At 44.5% G+C, this 24,688-nt stretch overlaps 2 protein-coding genes and 2 long non-coding RNA genes across 14 annotated transcripts in view; 2 read left to right on the forward strand and 2 right to left on the reverse strand.

Annotated features, from left to right (window-relative positions):
- Window positions 1-3,006, reverse strand: part of LOC140638943 (spermatogenesis-associated protein 31D4-like) — a 25,535-nt gene extending 22,529 nt beyond the window's left edge. For 2 of the 3 annotated variants that reach the window (XM_072837156.1, XM_072837146.1), the window contains exon 1: window positions 2,189-2,356. In XM_072837156.1, coding sequence (XP_072693257.1) covers window positions 2,189-2,341 — 153 coding nt within the window. In that variant the 5' untranslated portion in view covers window positions 2,342-2,356. Of the gene's footprint in view, window positions 1-2,188; window positions 2,357-2,786 lie in introns of those variants that run through there. The other variant, XM_072837136.1, reaches the window with a different exon arrangement.
- LOC140638962 (uncharacterized) lies at window positions 2,544-7,878 on the forward strand. Its single transcript, XR_012035883.1, has 4 exons — window positions 2,544-3,056; window positions 3,908-4,111; window positions 4,570-5,122; window positions 7,776-7,878. It is a non-coding gene; the product is annotated as an uncharacterized lncRNA (long non-coding RNA).
- A 206-nt stretch (window positions 7,879-8,084) lies between these two features.
- LOC140638965 (uncharacterized) overlaps window positions 8,085-24,688 on the forward strand; it is a 28,611-nt gene continuing 12,007 nt past the window's right edge. The window contains exons 1-2 of the long non-coding RNA XR_012035884.1: window positions 8,085-8,238; window positions 20,848-20,920. This is a non-coding gene — a long non-coding RNA (uncharacterized lncRNA). The remainder of the gene's footprint in view (window positions 8,239-20,847; window positions 20,921-24,688) is intronic.
- Window positions 8,840-24,688, reverse strand: part of LOC140638926 (spermatogenesis-associated protein 31D3-like) — a 189,900-nt gene continuing 174,051 nt past the window's right edge. For 6 of the 9 annotated variants that reach the window (XM_072837092.1, XM_072837081.1, XM_072837059.1 and 3 more), the window contains 3 exons: window positions 14,087-14,132; window positions 13,441-13,501; window positions 8,840-13,217 (listed from right to left, as the gene is read on the reverse strand). In XM_072837092.1, the coding sequence (XP_072693193.1) occupies window positions 8,966-13,217; window positions 13,441-13,501; window positions 14,087-14,132 (4,359 nt within the window). In that variant the 3' untranslated portion in view covers window positions 8,840-8,965. Of the gene's footprint in view, window positions 13,218-13,440; window positions 13,502-14,086; window positions 14,133-18,199; window positions 18,421-24,688 lie in introns of those variants that run through there. The other 3 variants (XM_072837121.1, XM_072837048.1, XM_072837112.1) reach the window with 3 other exon arrangements.

Genomic DNA, 24,688 nt, shown 5'->3' on the forward strand with positions numbered 1-24,688 from the left:
TGGTTGTGATATTACTATATAGTTTTGTAGGACAGTATGATTGGAAGAAACTGGAGAAAGCATATATGAGATCTCTTTCTTAAAATGTATGTGGATCTGCATTTATCTCAAAATTAAAACTTTTAATTTTGAAAACCTCAGAATGGATGGGAACATAATGGATGTGTTTGTTATCCTCATTATGATGATTTCATCATCAAAACTCAGTAAGTTCTACTCTTTTAAATACACACAGTTTGTTGCATATTAATTTTGCCTCAAGAAAGGTGGTAGGAAAAAGATAATTTTCTTTTTCTCTCTCTGAATACTTCAGTCTTAGAGCCAATAGGTGAACCATGCAAAATGGGCATCCACAGCAAGAGGGGATGGAGGGTGAACAGTTAGAGAAGGCTCAGCAGGGCTCCAGAGCTGAGAGTCAGAGCCCAGCAGGGTGAAGAGGGGATTGAAGGAGAACTATTGATTGCCTGGTGCACTACTGGTGTCTACATAACACGGCTGCCATACACGTGGTTATCTGAGCACTGGTGGTAGAGGAGGGTATCCATACGTGGAGGAGACAGTGGTGGTGATGAGAAATTGCCTCCCTACAGGAGAACTGATTGAGTAAGTACATATTTAAAAAAAAAATAATGGAACCAGATTTCTCATTGTTGGAGGAAGAAGGAAAGGGAGAAAACAAGAATGAACCCTGTGGTGTCAGATTGTAACTAGAGGTATTGGTGTGAACTCACAACTTTCAACATAGATACAAAAAAATTAATATATAAATGTGTGAATGTGGGAGTATGTGTGCGTATAAACTCTCTATTTATTGAGATGGGCCACAAGCAGTAAAAACCTAATAAGAATGAACACATCTGGCAAACTGACCTTGGCTTTTAAATACAGTTTCCACTAAAAGAAATCAGGAACCCAGGGATTATGCAGGGAAAAGTACAGAATGAGCTTGAAACATCATAAAAAGTGACTGAGATACATCAAAAGAAGACAGAAGCTAGAGTGAAGTAATTAGCTAAATAGGACAGTTTGGGCACCAAACTAAATACTGAGAGGGGCAGGCTGAATTGAATCAAGTAAGAAACCAATGGTGTATATTGATGAAAATAGCAAATTCATCCATCCATCCATCCATCCATCCATCCATCCATTCATTCATTGATGTGGCCTGAGACACTTGTTTTTGTTTTGGAATGGGGTATTTAACTGTAATGAGAATTTTTCATTTTGACTAGATGAAATGGGAACCTATATTACTCATATATTTAAAATTCATTACAAAAATATGGCTCATGACCCAAAGGATCTTATGATCTATCAGAGGGAAGACAGTCTACTGTGAGAGCTCTCTCTGCACAGAATATTTTTCCAGCTCCTCCATGTAGTAGCTGAGTAGCTATGGGAAAAATAAAGAGGGAAGAATGTAAAATGGGTCTCGTGTGCCTTCTTTGGATATCCAGGTGCTACTGAAACTGAGACTGGATGGGGAAGGGGAAGTTAGAGTTACAGGAAGACAGCAGGTTCAGTTTGCAAGATCCTACATTGAGGACCTTTAGCAAGCAGTTGGGTTTGGTTGGCTTGAAAATCAGAGGAGAGTTTCGTGCTGAATCAGCTAACCACAGTGCAGGTATCTCATCTGAGGAAGCCGGAGAAAGAAAAAAGCATTTGGCCAGGTGCAGAGTCCTGAGTTAATCACATTCAGGAAAACCACGCGATGCTGGTTGGAACAGGATGGTTTATAAACAAGTCCACTCATGATCAAACATGGCAGGCTGCACATTAAAATTTCAAAGGACAGAAAAGAACCAAATGTCCACAAAAGTAGAGTTTAATATTCTACCACCTAATAGAATGTTATCAACGGTTGGAGCAACATGAAAATGCTGCTGATAGCGTTTTACAGTTAAAGCGAGCATTTTTTTGAGCGATGTTAAAAGCAGGCATCGTAAAACCTCTGAACAGGTGCTCCAAGAGTTAACGGTCATTGTTTGGAAGGTGGGGATCTACGAGGTTTACTGTACTTTCCCATAGTTTTGAAATTCACGTTTAATATGTGCAAACGGTGGAAACAGTCACAAAGAAACGATTCCCTTGCACCTCTACTATGGTAAACATGGGGACGCTTCCTAACACAGACCCCGGCCACACGGTCGGCATGAATACATCAATAGCTGCAACTTGAGGCAATTACCTTAGAGATTCTGCCTCTCAAAACCAGGTGGTGCTGCCTGCTGGAGAGGCTCACGTGCTGCCGCTCTGGATCCGCAAGGCGTGGCAAAGGGCTGCGCCTCCACCCTGGCCAGAAGGCCTCCGTTTGCCTGTACCTGAGGTTCCCAAGAGGCATTCCTGCTGGACCCCCCGCTAGGGCCCGCCGCAGCCTGGGAAGCTCTTGTGGGCCTTTGAAGACAACTAGCAAACCGTGGGCGTCCGTCTCCACTTACTGGCTCTGCGGAGAATCAGAAACGAGCAGCCCTAATCCAGTGTCTGAACTCTCAGCTTGACGCCTCACCATGCGGACCAGTGCAGGCACTCCCGCGGCACGGGGGCCTCCGGGGTCTGGAAGGCCCTGCAGCAACCCCGGCCCCTGTCGCTACCTACTCAAACCTCGTCCCTTTTCATCCAGTCTCGGGCCACCCCGTGAGATATTATCATCTCTGCACAGAGTGGATGACGTCTGAGACAGGTTTCCAGCTCCAGGCCAGATGCCAAGGGCAAGGTGAAGCCCTAAGGGCGGTCAAAATCGCCACCGCATCTACTACGACGCTCACTTTCCCGGTTCCGCCCAGTACCTCTGCCAAAGGGGCTCCGGCGGCCAACGTACCCCGACCCCCAGGCCTCAGCAGGGTCTCTGAGGCCCCCACGTCGCGTGGGAGGGACTTAGGCGTTGAGAGGCCTCCTGACCCAGCAGCCAGGATGGAAACGGATGGTGGGGAGGATCCTCGGGCAGAGCAGGAGGGAAGGTCAATCTGGGAGCCGGAAGCCCTCATCAAAATCTGACTTTGCGGCAAACCAGACCTCTCACTTCTCGAAGAGATGGAGGCAGGCTCCAGAAGCCTCAGGTGAGATGTCTGACGAACGGGCCGACTGCCCTGCACCGCCATCAAGAAGCCAAACACCGAGGTCTGTCAGCCGAGGCCCTGCATGCGCTTTTCTTGGACGTGGCCCGCCCTGGAAAACGGCCCCGAGCCTGGATGCGGCCGGGCCCAGAGCGGCTTTCCCTAGACCCAGCACCGTCCCCGGGTGTGCCCCACCCTGTACATGGCCCTGCCCTTAGGAGCCGCTCTCCGAGGCGTGGCCCCGCCCCCAGAGACCCTGGGCTGAACACCCCCGCGGAGATCCCTCGGCTTGGTCTTACTTCTGGCCGGAGGTTCCAGAGCTCTGCTGGGTGGGCCAGACTCTGATGAGGTGTGCTGGTCTCTGCCGTCTAAAACAACAGATGATTGAGCCACATAATCCAACAGTGCAAAAAAGTGTTGTAAAGTAGAAGGCAAGGACAGCTCCCTGAGGAAAAGCATCTAGTATAAGGAGGAAAAACTTGTAGTATAACAGGAATGAAAGAAGAAGGGATGGGTGTTCACATTTTGGTTTTATTATTCGTTTAAAATGTTTTATTGATGAAAATTTCTGATGACTTCTTCTGCTGTCATGGTCCAGCACACATGATCAACGAGTAAGGAGTGTGGAGAAATGTAGGAAAGTGAATTCGCCTTGAGCACTTAGGCAAGAGAATTGACGAAGGACCAATCTTACGAGCTCCGCCAAGGTGGGAGCTTTGTTTCCTTCGCCGATGTGCCCCTAATGCCAAAAATTCATTCATGGATTGTGTTCAGGCAGTGTTGAAGGTGACCGTTATTATAGAACATTTATGGTGCCATCAAAATACTTGCTTCTGTTGGTTTTCTCTTTACAGATTTTATTTATTCATAAGACACACAGAGAAAGAGGCAGAGACAGAGGCAGAGAAGCAGAAGCAGACTCCCTGCAGGGCACCTGATGTGGAACCCATCCCAGGACCCTGGATGCACGCCCTGGGGTGAAGCCGCTCAACCACTGAGCCTCCCAGGCATCCTGCTTGTGTTGATTTAATCCGGAGGAATCAACCCTTTACCAGAAGGTGGGTCTCAAAAAGTAGAACTGACTTTTGCTAGGCATAACAGATGAAAGGGAACTGGGGTAGGCTGTTGAGCATAGAGCTATATAGGTGTGCAATTAAGTGAGAACCGGAGTTTTCCTTGGAGAGTCAGGAAATGAAGACAAAACATTGTCAGATGGACAGGGATATGTAGAAAGTCTGGTAGTTCCTGAGTAGGTTGTAGAATGGGCCTAGTGAGGGCATAAGCTGAAAGGATAAAATCGGGTGGAATGTCAGATTGTCTTTTCCGGTGGCAGAAGTGTTCCTGGTGAGAAGTTCTAGGATATGGCCATGACTAAACTGGAAGGGACATAAAGGACTCCAGGACGAGACAGGGTAGACAATAAAAGGACAGATTATAGGATGGTCTAGACATATGGATGCTGGGGTCTCTGACTGATTCCTACCTGGGCCTCGGCCCACCTCTTTCCTATCCCTAGGTCTCCACAGAATCAGCATTCTCTGCAACTCCAATCTTTAGTCATGGCGTTACTCTGGACAAGGAGACAGAAATTGGGCAGTGAGCAGGAGGGCTGGAGTCGACATCTGGTTTTGGTTTGACCCCAGCATTCACTCACCTTCTAGAAACGGTCACTTTATTGACCTCCAGGGAACTAACACCATTCTCAGTCTATGTGCAGGTGGAGTTGTCTTTCCCCAACACACCTATGTTAAGAATGCGTCTAGAACTCGGGCCTGGCCAGAAGGGGGTTTTTACCCTTTTGACGACAGTGATTGCTCACGGATGGTCAGGTGCCACTATGGAGCCAGTAAGGCACAATGGGATTATGGCAGGGACTACTGAGGGAGACAACCCATTTTTAGCTACACTTAAAGCTTGAAAGATACACTTAAAGCTACAAAATTGTCAGACAGAACGTCGGTCCAGAATATGGAGCCAAGAAATGAATAGAAAGGGAATCTATGTGGCATCAACCGAGCTCACCATGAACCCTCCTGCCTGAGGACAGCCTTACTTCCAGACATTTTCAGGTACCTAAGTCAACAGATTCTCTTTTTTCAAGTCAGTTAAATTGTATTTGCTCTCATTTACATCCTAATAGTTGCTCACAGTATAAGGGGGCTCTCCATCCCTGGCTCCATCTTCCGTGCTAGCACACTAAGTATATATTAGCTTCTCTGTACTTCAGCTTACCCTTCCATAAGAGGGGAAGGACTGTAAATATTAAATGGGATAATACATATAAAAGCACGTTTCACAAAATTGAAGTACGGCAAGCAGTCCTTAATTTCACTATTAAATTGAAACTACCTCAGAGCCCCCATGTTAAAAGAAGGTGTCCAATATTAGTCCTTGCTGGCAATGGGGACGGTGGGGAGGCATTTGCTATTAGGCAATATATATTCACTATCAGGCAAATAGGTAAGACTCTCTGTTCTTGAATCCATCATGGTTGCCCCTGGGATGTTCAAGGCCGCACTCCTTTGGCCATCAAAAGGCCAGTGGTTGTCTAGTCACTATGCCATGTGGGGGCAAGGCAGTGTCTTGTTGTAGCCCCCAAGGTAATGTGGCTTGATGATTGGTCATTTCAGCAAACATCGTTTCTGTCCTTAGAAAAATTGTGCTGTCTCCTAGAGGACTTCCACACACAACCCATCCACTTAGGAACCCATCTTTATACCCTTAGTATCAAGTCACTGGAGCCACTGGTACCTTCAGTAAACTGTCCTTTCCATCCAGCACCTATGGCAACTTCTATCTCCTCTGTCCTGGGGGCACCTGGCAAAAATTTGTCTCTCACATAAGAGTCTGGACAGGACTGTACAACAGGTGCCTCACAACATCCCTTTGGGGTGAGGAAACATGAAAACCATTAATTACCCCTGAGACCAGAGCTGGGAACTTCCTGTAAGACCAAAGGGGAACTTAGCTTTTATTCCTGCTGGGGTCCTCTCTGGCAGGAAGAGAAACAGTGATCAATAGCTTGGCAAAGTATCCTGCCTCCAATGACGGCTGCCTAAAGCTAGGAAAGAACCCCTAAAGAGGAAAATCAGCCCTTCTTGTCATTGCCAGCCCAGGCTCCTCCCCACAGGGAAGCACTGCTACACTTACATGATAATCAGTTCTTTCCTGGTCTCCCCACCCCCACCAGTGAAGGAAGGAACAGACCTTGAGTCTCCTAGCAGAAGCAAGGAGGCAGCTTCCACAAGTCTCTGAACCTGCCACTTGGCCTGTGCAATGAAGACCAAATGTGCCATTGTGACCCCGGGAAAAGAGCCTAGGTTAGGCTCTGACCCAGGGCCAATGGAAGTTCTAAGGCCAAAGCCTCAATAGAAGAGCCCCTTCTCATAAAAGCCTGGGTTCCTCCACTGCAACTGTCAGTTGGAGCAGAGTTCTGTGTGATTCCCTCTGCAAGGATGTCTCAAGGAATGTGATTATATGCCAGTGACGATTCTTCAGGCACCACACAATATCACTTAAATGACACCCCCCTGAAAACTCATAACACGCTGATCCGGGAGTGTGGGCACAAAGCACGCCCGTTTCGAGATAAATTGGTCCTCATCTCTCCAAACATTTTTCAGCTAATAACACCATCCTGCTTTTTATGATAGTGATGCTTTCCTATAGGAATAGGAATACAGAAAAAAAGGAATACCATCCTAGAAGCAGAACAAAAGTCTGAGATCACTCGTACATGGTGCTACCATATCATGTGGACAGATCACCTCCCTTATGTTCTGAGTGTGCAAATCCTATCTCATTGCTTCGTCTAGTATTTCTCTAAATGGAAGATATGGACATTAGGTGTCACTCTTAATATGACCCCAGGCCATTAACTCAGCCCCTTTAAGCCTTCACCTCTCCCTGGTTAGATGTCCTGTAACCATAGGCACATGGAAAATATCCCAAGATGGGAGGTATGTGATCTAAGATCCTTAGTACTGCCTTCTCCATCAATGGGGTGACCCATTCTCTCTGATGTTCAAGTTCAAGCTATGAGTATTAAATTTGAAGGACAGCTGTACTATATAATAAATATATTAATAAGAACAGAAATTAATCCTTGAAACCTGTAAGGTTTGCTTTCTTTATAAGCTTGTTTAGGTCCCCAGAAGCTGAAGGTGACCTCTTTAGACCTAGGATCTGGGAACTAGGGCAAAGTGGTGAGACTGTGGTAGAACTGAGATGAACCATAAACGCAAATTTTTCCTCCCCTGTAGTCTGAATACCGGTAAGTCAGGTGGTCCTGAGGGCTTCATTTACTTGACCAATCAGGATGGACCCGTACTACCTTTACCTTTCTATACCACCTCTCCTTCTTCTTTGGATGCTCCCATCTCTTTGATGTTTTCTTACCAGCTGCCAGTCCACCTAGCCATTAAACGGTTCTGACCTTGTGGACTTGGATATGAATGAGGACAAGGATCCACTTGGCATCTTTGGCCACTTTCGCGTCAGCAAACCGAGTACAGTGTCCAAGAAGAAACCCTTGCATTAGGAAGACTTCTTAGAAGATTGTGATAATCCCCACTTCCTGGTGTTCTCGGCCTTGTGTGATCACCCGTCCCCTGAACAGAGGCTGGACTGAGTGATTTGCCTCTGGTGAATAGAGGAAAGGACAGGGGGTGTCCTTCCTGTTATTCCTGTTACAAAAGATTGTCACTTCTGCCTTGTTTGCAGACTCTCTCCTTGTTTGATGAAGTAAGCTGCCATGTTGGAGAAGCCCACGTGACAAGGAACCAGCCAACTCCATCCATGGGCCAGCAAGGTACAGAGGATCTCAGGCCAACAGGTTTTGAGGAACTGCATCCTGCCAACAACTGTGTGAGTGAGTACAGACCTAAGTCCTTGCCCAGTCAAGCCTTCAGATGAGAATGTAGCTCCAGCTGATGCCTTAACTGCAGCCTTGAAACAGAAAATCCCCCAAAATTCTGACCAACAAAAACTGAGATAATAAGAATGTTTTTGCTTGCTTATTCTTAGATACTTGTTTATTCATGAGAGACCCAGAGGAAAGAGGCCGAGACATAGGCTGAGGCAGAAGCAGGCTGTCTGCAGGGAGCCAGAAGTAGGATGCAAGTCCAGGACCCTGGGATCACAACCTGAGCTAAAGGCAGACCACTGAGCCACCCAGGCAGGCCAAGTATGTATTTTTAAGCCACTAAATTTTGGAGTACCCATTACGCAGCAATAGATAACTAATGCACCCCTCAATTATTGTAACCTTGGTCTAAAATGTTGCATGCCTGGGAAGGCAGGCACCATGTAGGAGGACAACCTCTCTGACAACATTCGTGGAGGTACGATCTTCATGCTCAAATCTATCCCATGGACTCGTGTGAAATGGTATCATTGCTCTGAGTAGTCTCCAGGAGGTGAGGCCTAGATGACATAGTAACTCATCCCACCCTACAGATAGTTTGGGAGCAGGTGAAAAGACAGTTTGAAGCAAGGTCTAGACTTTCAGGGATTTTTCTCACTTTGTAAAGGCCTGAAGGTTTTCAGAGTAAGCTTTCAGTTCTTTTTATGAAGAAAACTACATGTTTTAAATACAGGACATCTGAGCAGAGTCAAATAAAGGACCTCAGGATAACACTGAGAGGGCCACTGTCTGGTTCCTTACCAGGGACTGGTGAGCTTGTTGAAGCCCAAAGAGGAACTCGGTAGGAGTTTAACTCGCATCTTCCTTTCCCTGAACACAAGCCCGAGCCCCAGCCCCAGGCCCACAGCAGCACACAGAGAACACCACTATTTAAAGAAACCTTTATTGAGGAGGATTAATATTATTCGTTGGGCTGAAGTGGTTCTCATCAGAGGACATATTGACATGAAAACTGTGAGGCTTTCTCAACAAGGATGGAATGATTTCTTTAAAGAAGGTCTTCTTCCTGGAAGTGCTGGTGAAGCATTTTCTGCTTGAGTAGAAGAGTCAAATCACTAAACACAGTACTTTCACCAGGGCTGAGGGTGGCCGGAAGGACCTGGCATGCTTGACGCACAGGCTCCCCGAGGGAGAGAGAAGAAGGGGGTTTACTCTGGCCCGATAGCTGGTCCTTGAAGATCACAGCTTTCTGGGGATGTCCGGCCCTGTCTCTGTTGCGTTGGATACTTGTAAGACATCCCTGGTCAGCAGCGACAGCATCTTCACTGCAGGTCTTGATACTTGCCTGTTTCTCATGCTGTGGGTCAGGCACTACCTGGGCCTCTAGTTCCTCTTGCTGCTGGCTTACCTCTAAGGCCTCAGATTCATACCTCCATTCCATCTTCTCTTCTAGAATCTTCCCAGTGGTAGTCATGGGCTTGTGAGCTTCAGGAGGCACATCACTCACAGAAGTAGCCACACTTTCAACTAGGCCTTGGTGCTGCACGAAGGCTGACATGAACTTGGCTTTTGGCTGGGGACTTTCCTGCCCTATCATTTTTTTCTTGGAACTGAACCACTGAAAACATTGCCTCATCATTTCTCCGAGGTAACGTTCACGAGGAAGCTGTTTCTTCTGTGACGGAGATGGGGAAGCACTGTCTAATTTTGCGTCCTCAACACAGTGGTTCTCCTTTCTGGCTACAGGTGTCCCTACTCCTGAAACCACACCTTTACGTTTTCGTGCTTTGGAACCCTGAGGTCTCACTTTCTCTGCACTATTTGTCTGTGGGAAATTGTTAGGCTGGCACTGACATGAGGTTTGCCTGGAATCCCAGGACTCATGCTGCTGCTCTGTGCTCATCCTCTCATCCTCCAGATGGACATGCAGCCTCTGGGAAGCTTCCACGTCCCTGCTGCAGACACTCTGGGACTGAGTCAGTGAGCCCTTGGAAGTCAAGCTATTTGAAGTAATGGCCATGTTCGTGGGATGACCTTGAGCCTGGTTATGCTCCCCGGTGTCCAGTTTGCACTTTAACTCACTAAGGAGCAGGCTTTTAACGTCTGATAGTTCATAATGTTGGGGAACCAGTACATTTGGTGAGGGATATTCATTGGTCAGGGCAGTTTCTACCTTACTCATATTGACATTTATCATTTTGGAGATTCCCAACTCTTCACTGGTTGTCAGGGTGTCACGAGATTGGGATTGAAGAGTACCGAGCTCCTTGGTGTCAGATATACCCCTGGACAAGTTGGACATAGCAAAATGTTCTAAATTCTTCTCCAACATCACTTTGCCCTCAACTGTTTCTACTCTGTCGCTGGAACTCAGGTCTTCATCCTTTGGCTCATGTCCAGCCCCAGCTTGCCTCATGGACACCTCTGGGCCACATGTGTTGTCTGATGTAGTCTCATTGGGTCTCACTTGAACTTTGATGTTGTGTGTAAGGGATTGAAAATTATGGCTGCCACCCTCGGCTGTCTGGATATCCTCTGCAAACTTATGATCAGTGTCCGAGTGTGATCCCTTCAGGACCCCCTGTCCTTCACTGCCTACAGATGGCATAGCAGGGAGAGGACGATCAAGGGTGAGGGCTGAATTTGTTGTTCTCACCCTGTCTCCAAAAATAGGTTTAGAGATTCCCTCAAGGGCTTTAGAAACCTCAGCTTTGGAATCCACCCCAGAAATAAGCATGGCTGAGGAGGAAAAGGCACTTTGGGGAACAGGCCATGTTTTGGCTTTCCTCAACATATCTATGGATTTTATGGATTTAAGAACCCTGAGAGGTAGACCCCACCTCTGACTCATGCGAAATCTTATAATATGGGTCTCTAGCATCTGTCGCATTCTGGGATCAAGAAAAGGAAGCTCTAGAGGGGTAATCTGGCAATAAGCCGTATTCATCATTGTCTTTTTTGAATTTGTGTTTTCTGTCTCAGTCTGAAAACTCCCAGAAAAAGGCAATGTATTGTCATCAGCCAGCCATGAATGGCACACACCTATAGGAATCCTCCCTGCAGTGATCTGCCAAAATTTCCTGCTCATATGTAATCTAAGGATGTTTTTCGTGTGATTCTGGTCTGTGTCTATTGTTGAGACATTTAATAATTCATTCCCTGAGTGATTCCTTGAATGACACCTACAGTTACTTTTTGTCTCCAGGGCAGCCCTCGGACCCTTCCCTAGATAGCATTCTGAGACCCTATGTGGGCTGTCTTCTGGGCTCTTCTCTAGGATATACCCAAGATTCCTCCTCAGGTCCTTCCTTAGCGGGAACTTTGTTGGGAGCCTCTCATGGAAACTTCTTGGGAGACTACATTCAGTCTTTGCTAGATCCTTGCTACTATAGGCCTGAAGCTCAGAGAATTGTGAGTGAACATGTCTGCCCTTTTGCTGAGACATTACTGTTAGTTTACACTGAGGCCCCATCAGTGCTAGAGACTCTAGATTTCTACAGGCGTGGAGGCACCAGCGTGGGATTACCTTCCTTGGCCTTTGTAACTCCAGGGTCTTCTGGGGCTCACAGGCGATATGAAAATGGCCAGTAGGGATTGAGACTGGGACATAGGCATGGGGTGACCAGCTAACCAATGGAAAGTTGGGAGCTTGAGGAAAAATGATTTCTGGGGGGTTTTGGAACACAGGGACTAAACCCCACAGGCTTTCCTGTTGCTTCTGCAACACGTACCATTCCAGGTGTTGATTTTCAGTCAAGATATGAGAGTCTGACTCATTATTGGATCGATGGAAAGATCCCCCACAGTCCCTTATCTGGGCTGAAGAAGAAGATGGTAGGATTGGGAGGTGGGATTGAAAGTGGGCCTGGGGATTCACCTGAGTGTAAGGGAAGGGTTGGGATTGGGACAGGGATTGAAGCAAGGCTGGGGGATGTACACTGGGCAGAAGAATGGGATGGGAATGAGGAAGTGGTGGAGAATCTTGTTCCCGCATTTCGACTGTAGAGGTATTATGAATTCCATTGAATAAGACAAAGTGAGACTCTAGTGGGGAAGTACTACTAGAAACCAGGAGAGTGGCTACTAAGGACTCACTGTGCAAAGAGGGAAGACCCCAGAAGAGCTGGCTGTATTTCTGATGCAAGTTTCCTCCCAGAGACTTGACATAGAGGAGCTGCTGACAAAAAGGCAGCTGCTCTGGTCTGCCTTCAGAATTCCAGCCAGTTTTGGGGGCTGTAGTGACCTGCACATCATGTGGCTGCAAAGAATTCCCTAAAGATGTCCATTGGTATTCTGAACACATGTGTTTGGAAAATGGTCCCTCCTCTCTTTTTTTCTTCTCTGAAATCTGGAAGGCCATTCTCCTTTTCATTTGTGTCTCTAAGAATTCCTGGAAGTTAGGGCCAGGGAAAGAAAGTCCACTGGCCTGCTTTGGCTTGACGGCAGAGTCTCTCCAGAGATAGGTTTCTGTTAGATGGTTTTGCTCTTGCTGAAAATCAGAGTGTGAGATGTTGGGGAAGAACATGTTGTTGGCATGAGCCTGCCAACAGGAGAATTCTGAAATGGACGGTTTTGAACGGTCACTACTTCTGATTGTTGGGACACAGGTGGACAACCCGCCAGGGCTATCTGGAAACACATTCTCAGGAACAGGCTTCAGTGAGACAGGAATTGATTTAGATTGAGTCACAGCTAAAGTGCAGTCTGGCGGTGGTGAAACAGACAGGGTTTGTGGTGCATGAAGACAAGAGAATGAATCAATGGGATTCATTTTCTGGGACAGATTTGGTAAGAGGTTAATATCTTGCGAAATGGTGGAGTCAAAAGGGGAGATGGTATTCAGAGGTAAAGTGGCCTCTGGTTGGACAATAAGATCTCCATTCTGAGTGTCATGTGGTAGGAGAGAGGGAAAGGCAAAAGGTTGGGGTGAAGTGGAATGGTCTGCTAGGAATTCAGATTCCAAGGCTTTTGGCTCTAGGGGCAGAGAATGATTGGGTGGTGAGGGTAAGAAAAAGTGAGCTAACGGGATCATTGGGCTAGGTGAGAAGACAGCAGGGGTTTTTGGGGAAAGTTCAGGCAAAGGGGCAGACACTAGGTCTCCTGGAGGGACAGGAGTGAATGACGAGTCAATCACAGGAGCTGTGGAATCCAAGGGGATCACAGAGGGAGTAGCATCTTCCAGGGCATCTGGGAACAGCAGACGATTGACCTCAGCAGTTGTGCTATTACACACCTCACAGGAGGGGTCTGGACATAACAGATGACGAAAGTGGGTGGTATCATGATGCCGGCCTAGGGGGCTGCAAGAGACAGGAGGTACAAAGCTACAGCCAAGACCAGGACGAACATGTGTGACCATGGTACGTCTGGCAAAGATAGGGTCCCCCCCTCTTCCCCAAGTTTTTCACATTCTAACTCCCAGGATTCTCCATCCCTTGTCAATCCCAGGCTTCCCTGAGGCCCCAGAATTTCATAGACTCTGAGAAAAACAGGGGTACTGGAAAGAAATTAATGTTTAGTCACCTCTGCAGAAGAGAAAGCACCTTTCTTGCCGCCTCTACTTCACTCTGACAAGTTCTCCACCCTGGGAAACCAGGAGAATGATAAAAATAGAAGCAAGAGATCTTTTAAAAGATGGAATAGTGTCCTTTAAGGCTTATCCTTGGTAGAGTGGACTTGGAGAGCTCCAAGGATGAGGATATAAGATCACATGGTCATGATAATAATAATAACAAGACTCCTATTGTTTTATCACTCAGAGTGGGCTTTTGCATGTATTATCCCATGTGATACTGAAAACCATCCTATGAGGAACATAGGTCAGTGGTTACCTGTAAGAGGAATCTGAGTATCCATGATGTCAGAGGTCTTTCACAAAGTCAGGAGCCAGAACTTCTGACTCTTGACATCTCACACGGCCACCTGTTGGGCCACACACATTGCCCAGGACCACCATTACTTCATGCCCAGGGATGGTCAGAGCAAGGAACCTGGGAAGGGTCTTGGGCTCTGCCTGCCTCTCCATGAGCCTCTCTCCTGAGGCCTCTGTTTTCTGAGACGGGACTGTATCTATCAGCCAACATGCTCAGAGATCATGGACCTGGCCCCTCACGGAAAGGACAGGAAGGGTCACCCTTGGAGAGCTCAGGTGGGATAGGCAGAACCTTACCTTTCAGTGGCCGGCCTTTCCTCCTCCTCTTGGTTCTTCCCTGACGCTAGAACAAAAATAAAAGAATGAAGGGTTGGGGCTCCTCTCTCTGACTGTTCTCTCAGAAGTGGAGACATTATTATCCAAAAACAGTAGGACTCTATTTTAATTAATAGAACTTTGTATGCTTTTTGATTGATTTTTAAAGGCGATAAAAATTTTTTCAATATTTACATCTTTCAAAAACACAAAGGAGGATACTGTGGGGCCCACAGCTGATATTCTCAGTCCGAAGTCCTTTGTTCAATGCGGACCTAGAACCTGAAGCCGGAAGGCACGTCTGTGCTCCCTCAGCCAGGACCCTGTATCTTAGGACATAGCTCTGACCACAGTCTCTTCTCAGAGGCTCAGTGCTGTGCTACTGATTGCCCAACACAAAGGAAGACTTGGCCGAGTGATACCTTACATGGGAATGTGACTCATGATCAGGTGCTAGGGAATTTGTTCTCTCATACGGATTCTATACTCTCTAAATAACCCAATCCCGCTCCAGAGATTCCCAGAGTGTGGGATTTTACCCAAGACCAGCCAACGTATCAGAAAGCCTGTGACTTCCAAGTAGAAACCTAGGTCCTTCCTTAAAACTTAGTGCTGCCAGATCTCTTTTCCTAGAGGAGTGAATGTCCTTTCTTTCCTTAGACTTCCCACTCTTGGTATATCTCTGATTCTACCAAACTCATTTAGAAAAGTGGCAAGAGGAATAGGAAAACAAAGACTCGTTTCCTGGAGGACAACTTGTGGTTCCAGCTCTAACATTTAAAAACCTGAAAGCCATCACTTCAGTCTTTGAAAGGAGCCAAAAGCTTACAAACTGAAATCAGTGATTTTTCTTGGAGCCATTTGTGGCATACCACTGCCCCTTTTCTGCCCACTGCAGAAAATTGTATTTAAGATTAACTTACCTGGAACAGAAGCTAGTGGCTCAGCACTGCTCTCATAGTAGGAACCCTTACATAGACACTTTTTATGGAGGGTATTACAAGGAAGCCCACCTGGTTCTCACAGGAAAGACTTACCAATATGTTCAGTTCTCTGCCAGGAGAGTATAGGGTTTGAGAGAAAAGTAACCATTTTGAACATTGTGAAATAATCCCACAGTGTCCTCCATAACGGAATGCCTACACAGCGGTGGAAAAGACTACAGGAGCCAAATGCCACGTGGGAGAACATAAATTACCCCTCTACAGCAGCCCCTTCTAGGACTCCTGTCTCATCTATGAAGTGGGACAAAACAAAACCAAAAACCTTCAAAACAATTGTGACCACCGAAATTCAGGGACATAAGCCCATTAAAAGACTGATGTTTAATCATATTCCCTCCCCAGCACCTCACCACAGTATTCACTGGGCTCCAGGGTAGTAACAGGATCGCAGCTCAAAAGAGCTACAAAGTATAGGCTCTATTTCTGGAGATTAAGGGGAACGTAAAGACACTAGGAGAGACAAAAACAAGGACACTACTGGAAATCGAAGCTTCTGACATGTATACTTTCAATAATATTAAACACAGCCCAACACCTAGCCAGATTAACATACGACTTCACAGTAAAGGTCTGTTTTCTTCCATTCCTATTGCCCAATACGTCATCTTTGGTTTTCAAAGAGCAATTACAGGCCATGCTAAAAGGCAAGATAAAGCAATCTCAATAGAAAAACCAAGCATCAGTTGTACATTCAGATATGACACGGATTTCAGAATTCTCATGCATGGCATCTAAAATAACCATGATTATTATCTGAAGGTCTCTAATGTAAAAACTAGACAACACACAAAAACAACTGAAGGATGTAAGCAGAGGGAGGGGAACCCTGAGGAAAAAATCAAATGGAAATATTAAAACCAAAAGCACTATGATAAATGAGGAATGCCTTTGATCGACTCATCTGTAGGTTGCATATGGTCAAGGAAAGAATGGGTGAGTTTACATAGATGTCACTAGAAATTACCACACTGAAATTCAAAGAGAAGAATAAGTTTTGGAATGCTAAAGTCTAAGATATCAGAGGACTCTGTTTCAAAATGTATAACCACCACCACCACCACCAACAAAACAAAATGTATAACATATATGTAATTGGAATACCAGAAGGAGAAGAAAGAACAGAAAAAATGTTTGAAGTAATAATGGCCAAGGACTTTCCAAAATTAATGACAGATTAACCATACTTTTGGAAGTTCAGAGTACAGCAATCAGGAAAATGCTAAAAAAAATCTATTCCTGGACATATCATATTCAAATGTAAGGGGGAGGGAGAAAATTTTGGAAGAAGGCAGAGGGAAAGAAAACCCCACTTGTGGAGGAAAGAATATAAGAATTATGACCTATTATCATAAATCATGCAAGTAAGAGATTGGAGTGAAATAGTGTTGATAGAAAAAAAAAACAGCAATCAAAAATTTTATATCTAGTGAAATTATCGTGCAAAAGTGAAAGAGAAATAAAACCAGGGAATTCATTAGCCAGAGACCTGTGTGCAATACATGTTAAAAGAAGTTCTTCGGGTAGAAGGAAAATAACACAGATCTACAAAGAAGAAAAGGAGAAAAGGAAGGAATGCAGATAAAATGAAAATTTTTTCGTCTTCTCAATTGACCTAATAATAATAATGATAATGTGTTGGGTGATTATAGTATATAGACAAGCGTCGTGAATGGCATCAGTATTACAAGGGACGGGGGGAATTGGAAATTCCTGCGCGACATATGAGGTGGTCTTGCATTATACAAAAGTGCACTTCAAGTACTTGTAAATCTATATTACAAGCTCTAGGACAAACAATAAAATATTGTTAAGCAAAGAATAATTGATATGCTAACAAAAGTGAGAAAATGGAATCCTATCAGTGCTTGTTTGAAACCAGAAAAAGCATAAAAAGCCAGAAAGTATATGTATGATGAATAGTAAAGGGTTACAGACCAGTTAGAGGCATTAATGGACTGTGTTTAAAATCACTATATGGAAGTGGTCTAAATGCACCAGTTAAAACACGGAGAAGACTGTCGGGATAGGCAAACAAGACCCAAGTACATGTTGTCTACAGAATACCCACCTTCAGTATAAAGATATAGACTGATTAACAGCAAAGGGATAAAGAAATGCTAACACCATGCTGACACTAACCAAAAGAAAACAGAAGTAACTATATTCATGTTGGACACAGCAGACTTCACAACAAGGAAAATTATCAGGGATAAAGAGGAGCATCACATAACATCCAAGAGATCAATTCTCCACTAAGACACTGCACTGCTTAACATGTATGTGCATTTGTAACATAGTGTCAAAGTATGTGAGGCAAAAACTGGTAGAACTGCTAGAAAAAATGGATGAATGCACGGTTATTGTTGGAGATTTCAACAGTCCCCTATCATACAGAGTGGGGACGGAGTCAGCAGGCAGAAAACCAGAATAGATAGAGTTGTCCTGAAGAGCACCGTCCATCAACTTGATCTAATTGACATTTATGGAATACTTCATCTAAGACAAGAATACACATTCTTCTCAAGTGCACATGGAACATCCAGCAAATTAGATCACATTCAGTGCCACAAAACACACCTTAACAAACATAAAATAGAAATCACACAGAGTAGGTTTGCAGAGCATAGTAGAATTAAGCTAGATATCAACTACAGCAAGATAGCTAGAAATCCCAAAATGTTTGGATTAGATTAAATAACACACTACTATTATACAGGCCAAGGAAGACGTTTTGAGGAAAAAAAAAAAACATTTTAAACTAAATGGAAATTGAAATATAACTTAAGGGGTGTCTAGGTGGCTCCATTGGTTATACTTGATTCTCAGTCTCCGCTCGGGTCTTGATTTCAGGGTCATGATTTCCAGTCCTGTGTTGGGCTTGTGGCCCACATGGGGCTTAGAGCCTACTTAAAATAATTAAAGTAAAATAAAATGAAATAAAATAAAATAAAATAAATAATTTAATAAAATAAAACGAAAATGAAATAAAATTTGTAAGGTTCAGCAAAAGTATGATTTGACAGTTGATAGCTTGAATTCATCTGGTTGAAAAGAAAGATTTACTATCTCTGAGGGACTCTACTTTATTTACCTGATTGACATTTCTCTGTTTCCAACATATTGGCAAACATAGTTTCCTCTTTAGGTAGCACAGCATCAGAAGAAGGAGCCCCATCCCACACAGGAAGGCAAGGACAGGACTACCTAGCAAGCTTATTTGGAGGTCAGCCATGGTGCACTAAGGCTTCTCAGACAAAGATGATTGACCTTATTGGAAATGCACTGCTGCCTCAGGCCCCTGGGCATTGAGACTACGTGTTCTAGACTAGGGTTCCAGGCGCACATCACAGAGCTTTAGTACAGACTCTAGAGGTTCTTGAGTGTGGGGGAGGGGACAACACTTGAGAGAGAAACTCACATGCAACCCTTCTCCCACCATCCAGCCAGGCAGATGTGTCCATCCTCCCATGGCCCCTCAGATGTCTCCAACCTACCTTCCTACTCCACTTATTCACTGTATCATATATTTACCTTAGTGAAATGTTCTTGCTCCACCTGTTACATTGATGTTACCTGAGACCCTTTTTATTACTTGGTGATAGGGCACAAGAAATAGACTCAGTGGCATCCCCACCCTCCCCATCTCCCCAAAAGAATCCAAGTCCACCACAGAGCATGAGAGCAGAATACCCTGAACCAAGGAACAGAAAGTGGATGGCACACCCATGCGACTCGTGGCAAACAACTTAAAAAACTTTAGTTGTAATGCTTCTACTTCCCCAAATCCCTCTAAGGCTATTCGTGCCCTACAGGTTCTCTTCCACACACAGAGTGTCTCAAAGGCCTGCTCCCTCTTTCTTCTCGCTATCAAAGCCCCTTCCTCCCACAAACATTTTTAATGTTTCCTTTATTTCACAGAGCAAATGTGTTGGACCATAGCCCACAAGACCGAACTCATCTCAATTTACAAAGTGGGCTCCTCGAGCATAATGTCTGATGAGCACAATTGTAATTATCTTTAGCAGTACCTTTCAGGGGTTTTCCAATCACACATGTCCTTGCTTCTTCCATGAAACGTATTTTTTCCCACGTACCTTCTGGCGTTTCGCCAAATACGTTTTGGCATCTCTATCCATTTTAAACAATAATGTCGCTCCTGTTGATGCTTTATATGTATTTGTGTCATCTCCCCACACTAGTAGTCATTTAATAGTTGTCACCCTTACAGCTTCATCATTTAGATTATGTACTATTGAAATTAACCCTGTATCATTTCCTTACCTTGACTCACCTACATTCCCTCTGTCATGAATCAGTCTTGGCCCTAGACACCCAGTCCTATCCCTCCCGTTGAGGAGGGCTTACCAGTGGAGAGAGCTCCTTTCTCCACCTCTCTTCTCCTGCATCCTCAGCTTCACCATTGCCACTAGCTGAAAGGAAGGTACACTTCAAGCCCACCCCACCCCACACACCCTTCCTTGACTGCAGGAGGTATCTCTGTTAAGAAAACTCCCTCCACATATCTGTAGCTCTGGAATTAGTTTCGAATAGAAAGTGTGGTCTTGACTGTCCGGAAGGACCCTAGGACCCGCAACTGTACAAACATCCTTTAAAGTCTAAGCAAGATTAGCTCCACCCAAAAACATTTCCAAGTCAGAAGGGGTTATAAACATGGCACATCAAATTTATCTTTCAAAAATGGTCTTCCTCTGGGGCGACCCTGGTGGCTCAGCGGTTTAGAGCCACCTTCAGCCCAGGGCATGAACCTGGAGACCTGGGATCCAGTCCCAGGTCAGGCTGTTTCTCCCTCTGCCTGTGTCTCTGCCTCTCTCTCTCTCTGTCTCTCATGTATAAATAAATAAAATCTTAAAAAAAAAAAAAAAAGGTCTCTTCCAAAAAAAAAAAAAAAAAAAAAAGGCAGAGAAACTGATCCAGATTAAAAGAAACTAAAGATACACAACAACTAAATGTAGTATGTGATCCTAGGCCAAATCATGTAAAGAACGTTTAAACAAACACACATAGATAGAAGATACCACTGGATACATTGACAAGAATGGAATATGAGTTGGAGATAGGTTAACAGTTTTGCGTCCATTTTAAATTTACAAAAGGAGATAATGGTGCTGTAAGAGTATTCTTTTTCTTAAGAAATGCACACTGAAATATACAGGGAGAAAGTGCTTGATGCATGAAATGTATTCTCAAATATTCACGAATGGATGCATATTTTTCACATGCATATACCTGGGTTCCTACACAGAGAGAGGAGGAAAGGAGACAGAGATTGTAAATAGGTCAAATTCTTAATAGGTATCTGGATAAAGACTACCTGGCTTTACCGTCGACGCAACTTTGCCACAAGTTTTTTTTTTTTTTTTTTTTTCAAATATATACTTTTTAAAAATGAAGTTAGCCCAACCCTTGGGATTTCTGGCTTTGATTCCGGCAGCTGCTGCCTCCACCATACCCAGACCCCAGACGTGTGCAATGCCAACTTTAAAACAGTTGTCCCAGGTTCTGCCCCAGGCAAGAAACCCGGGATCCTCTGCACATTTGAAGTATGCTAACTTTTCTACAAAGTTTTACAGAATATTGGCAAAGAGCATCAACGTTCCACAAAAGGGGTGATTTTTAAATTGTATGCATGATAGTACTTACATAAACATAAAACAAACAAAAAAGACCAATGATTCAACATGTTTACTACACAGAACCTCTCATTTCTTTTTTATCTAGGTGCCCAGGTTGCTCGTCTTCTGGATTTTACAGTTGTGAAGTGGTTTGCCAGCACATTGCTTTTGCTCTGCTAGTAAGTTACCACTCCTCCCCTGGATTTCCACCTTGCAAAAATGTGTTGACATCTTTTGTTTTATATGCTCCCCTTCTTCCTATCCTTAAGTATTTGTTTTTGAATCCTTTCCTTGTTTTTAACAGCCTTATTGAAATGTGGTTCACATACCATACAATTCACACATTTAAGTGTATAGTTCCATGATTTTCAGTATAGGCACAGACATGAGCATCACTACAGTCCATTTTAAAATGTTAAATGACTCCAGAGAAAAATATCTGCAGTTTTTTTCTATCATTCCCTCTCCCCTCATCCCTCGGCTCTAAGATCAATCGACTTTCTGTCTCTATTCCGGACATTTGATGTGGATGGCTTCTTTCACTTAACATGATGTTTTCAAGGTCCATCCGTGGTGTGACATGAGTTTGAATCTTATGAATAAGATAGCTATGAACCTTTGTTTACATGTAGAGTTATGTTTTCATTTATCTTGAGTATACACCTAGAAGTGGAACTGCTGGGTTACATGATAACTCTCTGTTTCACATTTGGAGCCACTGCAAGACTGTTTTCCAAAACAGCTGCACTATTTTCCATTCCCACCAACATACTATGGGGTTTCTGATATCTCCACATTCCCACCAACACTTGTATTATCTTTTCTATTCTAGCCATCCTTGTAGGTGTGAAGTGCTAGCAAATACTGGTTTTGATTGGCATTTCCCCAATGGCTAATGATGTGGAGCATTTTTTCATATTATCGTTTACTTTTAAAGGCATTTTGGGAAAGAGAGGAATGTTTGATGGACTGTGTTCAACTTGGAACACGTAGTTCATTTGAACAGTGACAGGAAAATTTTTCTTCTAAATATTTGAAAACACATAGAACAGTGTCAAGTCTTTATGAACATGTACAGTGATCTCTTTCCATACATTTTTGCATGTTACAGTTACTGTGTGATTAAGGGACGGTGAAATGCTGCCCTGAAATTGCTCTGTAAGATTACTTCTTGTGTGGAATTGAGGAAGTCACTCAGTGGCTCCTCAGGGTTGACAATAAGGCACAGGAGAACTGATTGTCAAAGTCTCTGAAGCTCAGTGCCAATGTTGCAAATACGTCTGTGGTGAAGATGTTCCACAGGTGATAAATATCAAAGAAATGTGAGAGCTTTGACATGGGCATATAGCATATGTCCAAGAGATGAATGGCAAGATGTTTAAATGGGCTTCTTCACTTTAGTGTAAAAGATGGGATGGATCACATCTGCTAAATGATAATAGAGCAAGTTGGGTGAAGGATATGTGTGAAGTTATACTGCTCTATCTGCTCTTTTACATGTTTAAACATTTCTGTAGCAAAATTGTTAAAGAAATATAAGATATTGAATGTCTCATATAGACAAGGAAGGGTGAAGGAGGATATCTGGCAAGGGTGCATGGGTCCACCAAGACTAGAATTTAGCTATCTTTCAATAAGGACATTTTAGGAAGTAGATTTCCATTGAAATTGGGAAGGAGACATCTTTCCACATAACAGGAAGGAAAAGGAAAATGAGAAATGGGAAAATGTTTTTTGGAAGGTTTTTGTTTTGTTTTGTTATGTTTTATGAAATGCTGCCATGTCACGGCTTGACTGCTCCTCTGTGAATGGTGGTCCAGCACACCTACTAGGCAAGTGAATCTGGCCTAAGTTTGAGGAATGTGAAGGAAATTTAAAATAGATCAGAGGGATGCCTACATGGCTTAGTCTGTTAAGTGTCTGCCTTCAGCTCAGGTCATGATCCTGGAGTCCTAGGACTGAGCTCTGATCAGCAGAGCCTGCTTCTTTCTCTCCATCTGCCACTCCCTGTGATTGTGCCCCTGCTCTCTCTCAAAGAAGTGTTAAACAAATACATCCGAGTAACACTGGGGAGAGAATGTACTAAGGAAATAGTGACTTAACTCCCTTTATTTGCTCATGTGTCAGGAAGACTGGCATAACCATTTCTGGAGTGAATGAATGAATTCCAGGGACTGCTGGGGCTGACTTTCCTGTGGCATCAATAGACCCAATTTTGAGATGTGAGACATAGTCCAATAGTAATCAGTTACTTACTGAAAGGCATTTCTAGAAAAGGCAGAGAGACAAGATTTTGCCAGATAGGAAGAACTGAAGGGGATTGACAGGGTGCACTTGTACTGGAGGCTTTTTTTTTTTTTTTTAATTGTTGGTGGGACACATCCCCATAGGAAGCCTGCATCTCCCTCTGCTTAGGTCTCTCATGAATAAATAAAATCATAAAAGAGTTGACGTGATATCACGTTATCCACAGATGTTAGAGCCTCCATTATGCCATCACCTCCTCAGGTTCCCTGCCTGAGGCCCCATTCCACTTACAGTCCCTCTCAGGGCCGCGGGCACACTCTTTCTTTCTGTGGCCCTAAGGTTCAGACACTATCGGGTCAATGATAACCCTGCACAAGAAGATATACTTGTGGTAGTGAAAGAGGTAGCCGACTTCTGGTGTTTTGTATTAGCCCTGAACAGTCATGTGTCTCTCTAGACTACCTCAGGTGCTCTCTAGGACACCCGCCCCAGTTTTGAGTCCCAGTCTCAAGTGGAGTTGCCTTCTCTCCAGAACCCTACTGTAAGTGTGCTTATGTGTGCAGGCTTGGCCTAGAAAATGCATTCCATGGAGGTCCATGGTAAGCCCCACAATATCTCTACTCGGTACACAGTCTGGAACTCAACTCAAGTTCATAAGTTGCAGGTCCTCTGGGGGAGACCTAACATGGATCCACTAAGGCCATGAATATCAAAGGTGGTACCTCCCTCCTGATAGGTGAACTATCCATACTGAAGGCAAGATCTTATACACTGCCCCCAAGCGTGGAAGAAGAAAGGCACCAAGCTCAACTTCCCCAAAAAGGGATGCCATGCATGACCTTCTGCAGGTATTGAGTACTGGAGGGACAGCCCCATGCCGTTTCGGTATAAAGCATCAGTAGGCTGTGCTGTGCTCCAAACTGCCTCAAAGATGTGGTGCGTGGAACAGATTGAAGAAAAAGTGGAGCAGGACGTGGTCATGATAGGGGGGTGATGAGGCATAAACCTTCGTTCCACCAGCAAGGTCACTCCTCCACCTCTTCATTTCGTTTAAGGCATCTTACCCTGGGAGGTGGTGTCTGCCTGAGAGCTAATTGATGCTTTTTCTCTGCGGAAAATGAGGAAACGCCTAGGGAAGGGAAGCACTTCCAGTGGAAACCTCCATGTCAAGTTTAACATGATCCACATGACAGATGCTTAAGCAGCATCTCTGTTCGTAGACTCTATCCCAACCATCCCAAGATCAACTGGGATAACATCCCCCCACCAAACGCTCCCATTCAGACTTTACCCAGCTGTGGGATCGTCTGGTCACTGAATTCTAAGTAATGATTATGCCACTGTACCACAATAACTGTGAAAGAGAAACAGTGGCCTAATCGTTATTTTCTGAAACTATACCTGTCTTTGAACCTCCTCAGGTATAGAACAGTTGCTCTAAAGGGTATAAAACACTCAATGAGGAGAAAGGTGTGGGATGCTAAACGTTTTCAGTCAGGCTAAGCTAAGGCACAGGAGACAGAGCCCATCTCCTCACACCTCATCAGAGAGGAAATTGGCTTTTGGGGGCACATGATAGTTCTCAAGAGCTAAAGGACATTGGTTACCTTTCAGAAGCCAAAGGGAGCAATCAAAAACAGCTGAACTAACTCCTTCCTTTCCATGAGCACAAGCCCTGAGTTACCCAAAACCCATGCCCC

This window comes from Canis lupus, chromosome 1 (genome assembly GCF_048164855.1).
Source record: "Canis lupus baileyi chromosome 1, mCanLup2.hap1, whole genome shotgun sequence".
NCBI classification, from domain to species: domain Eukaryota; kingdom Metazoa; phylum Chordata; class Mammalia; order Carnivora; family Canidae; genus Canis; species Canis lupus.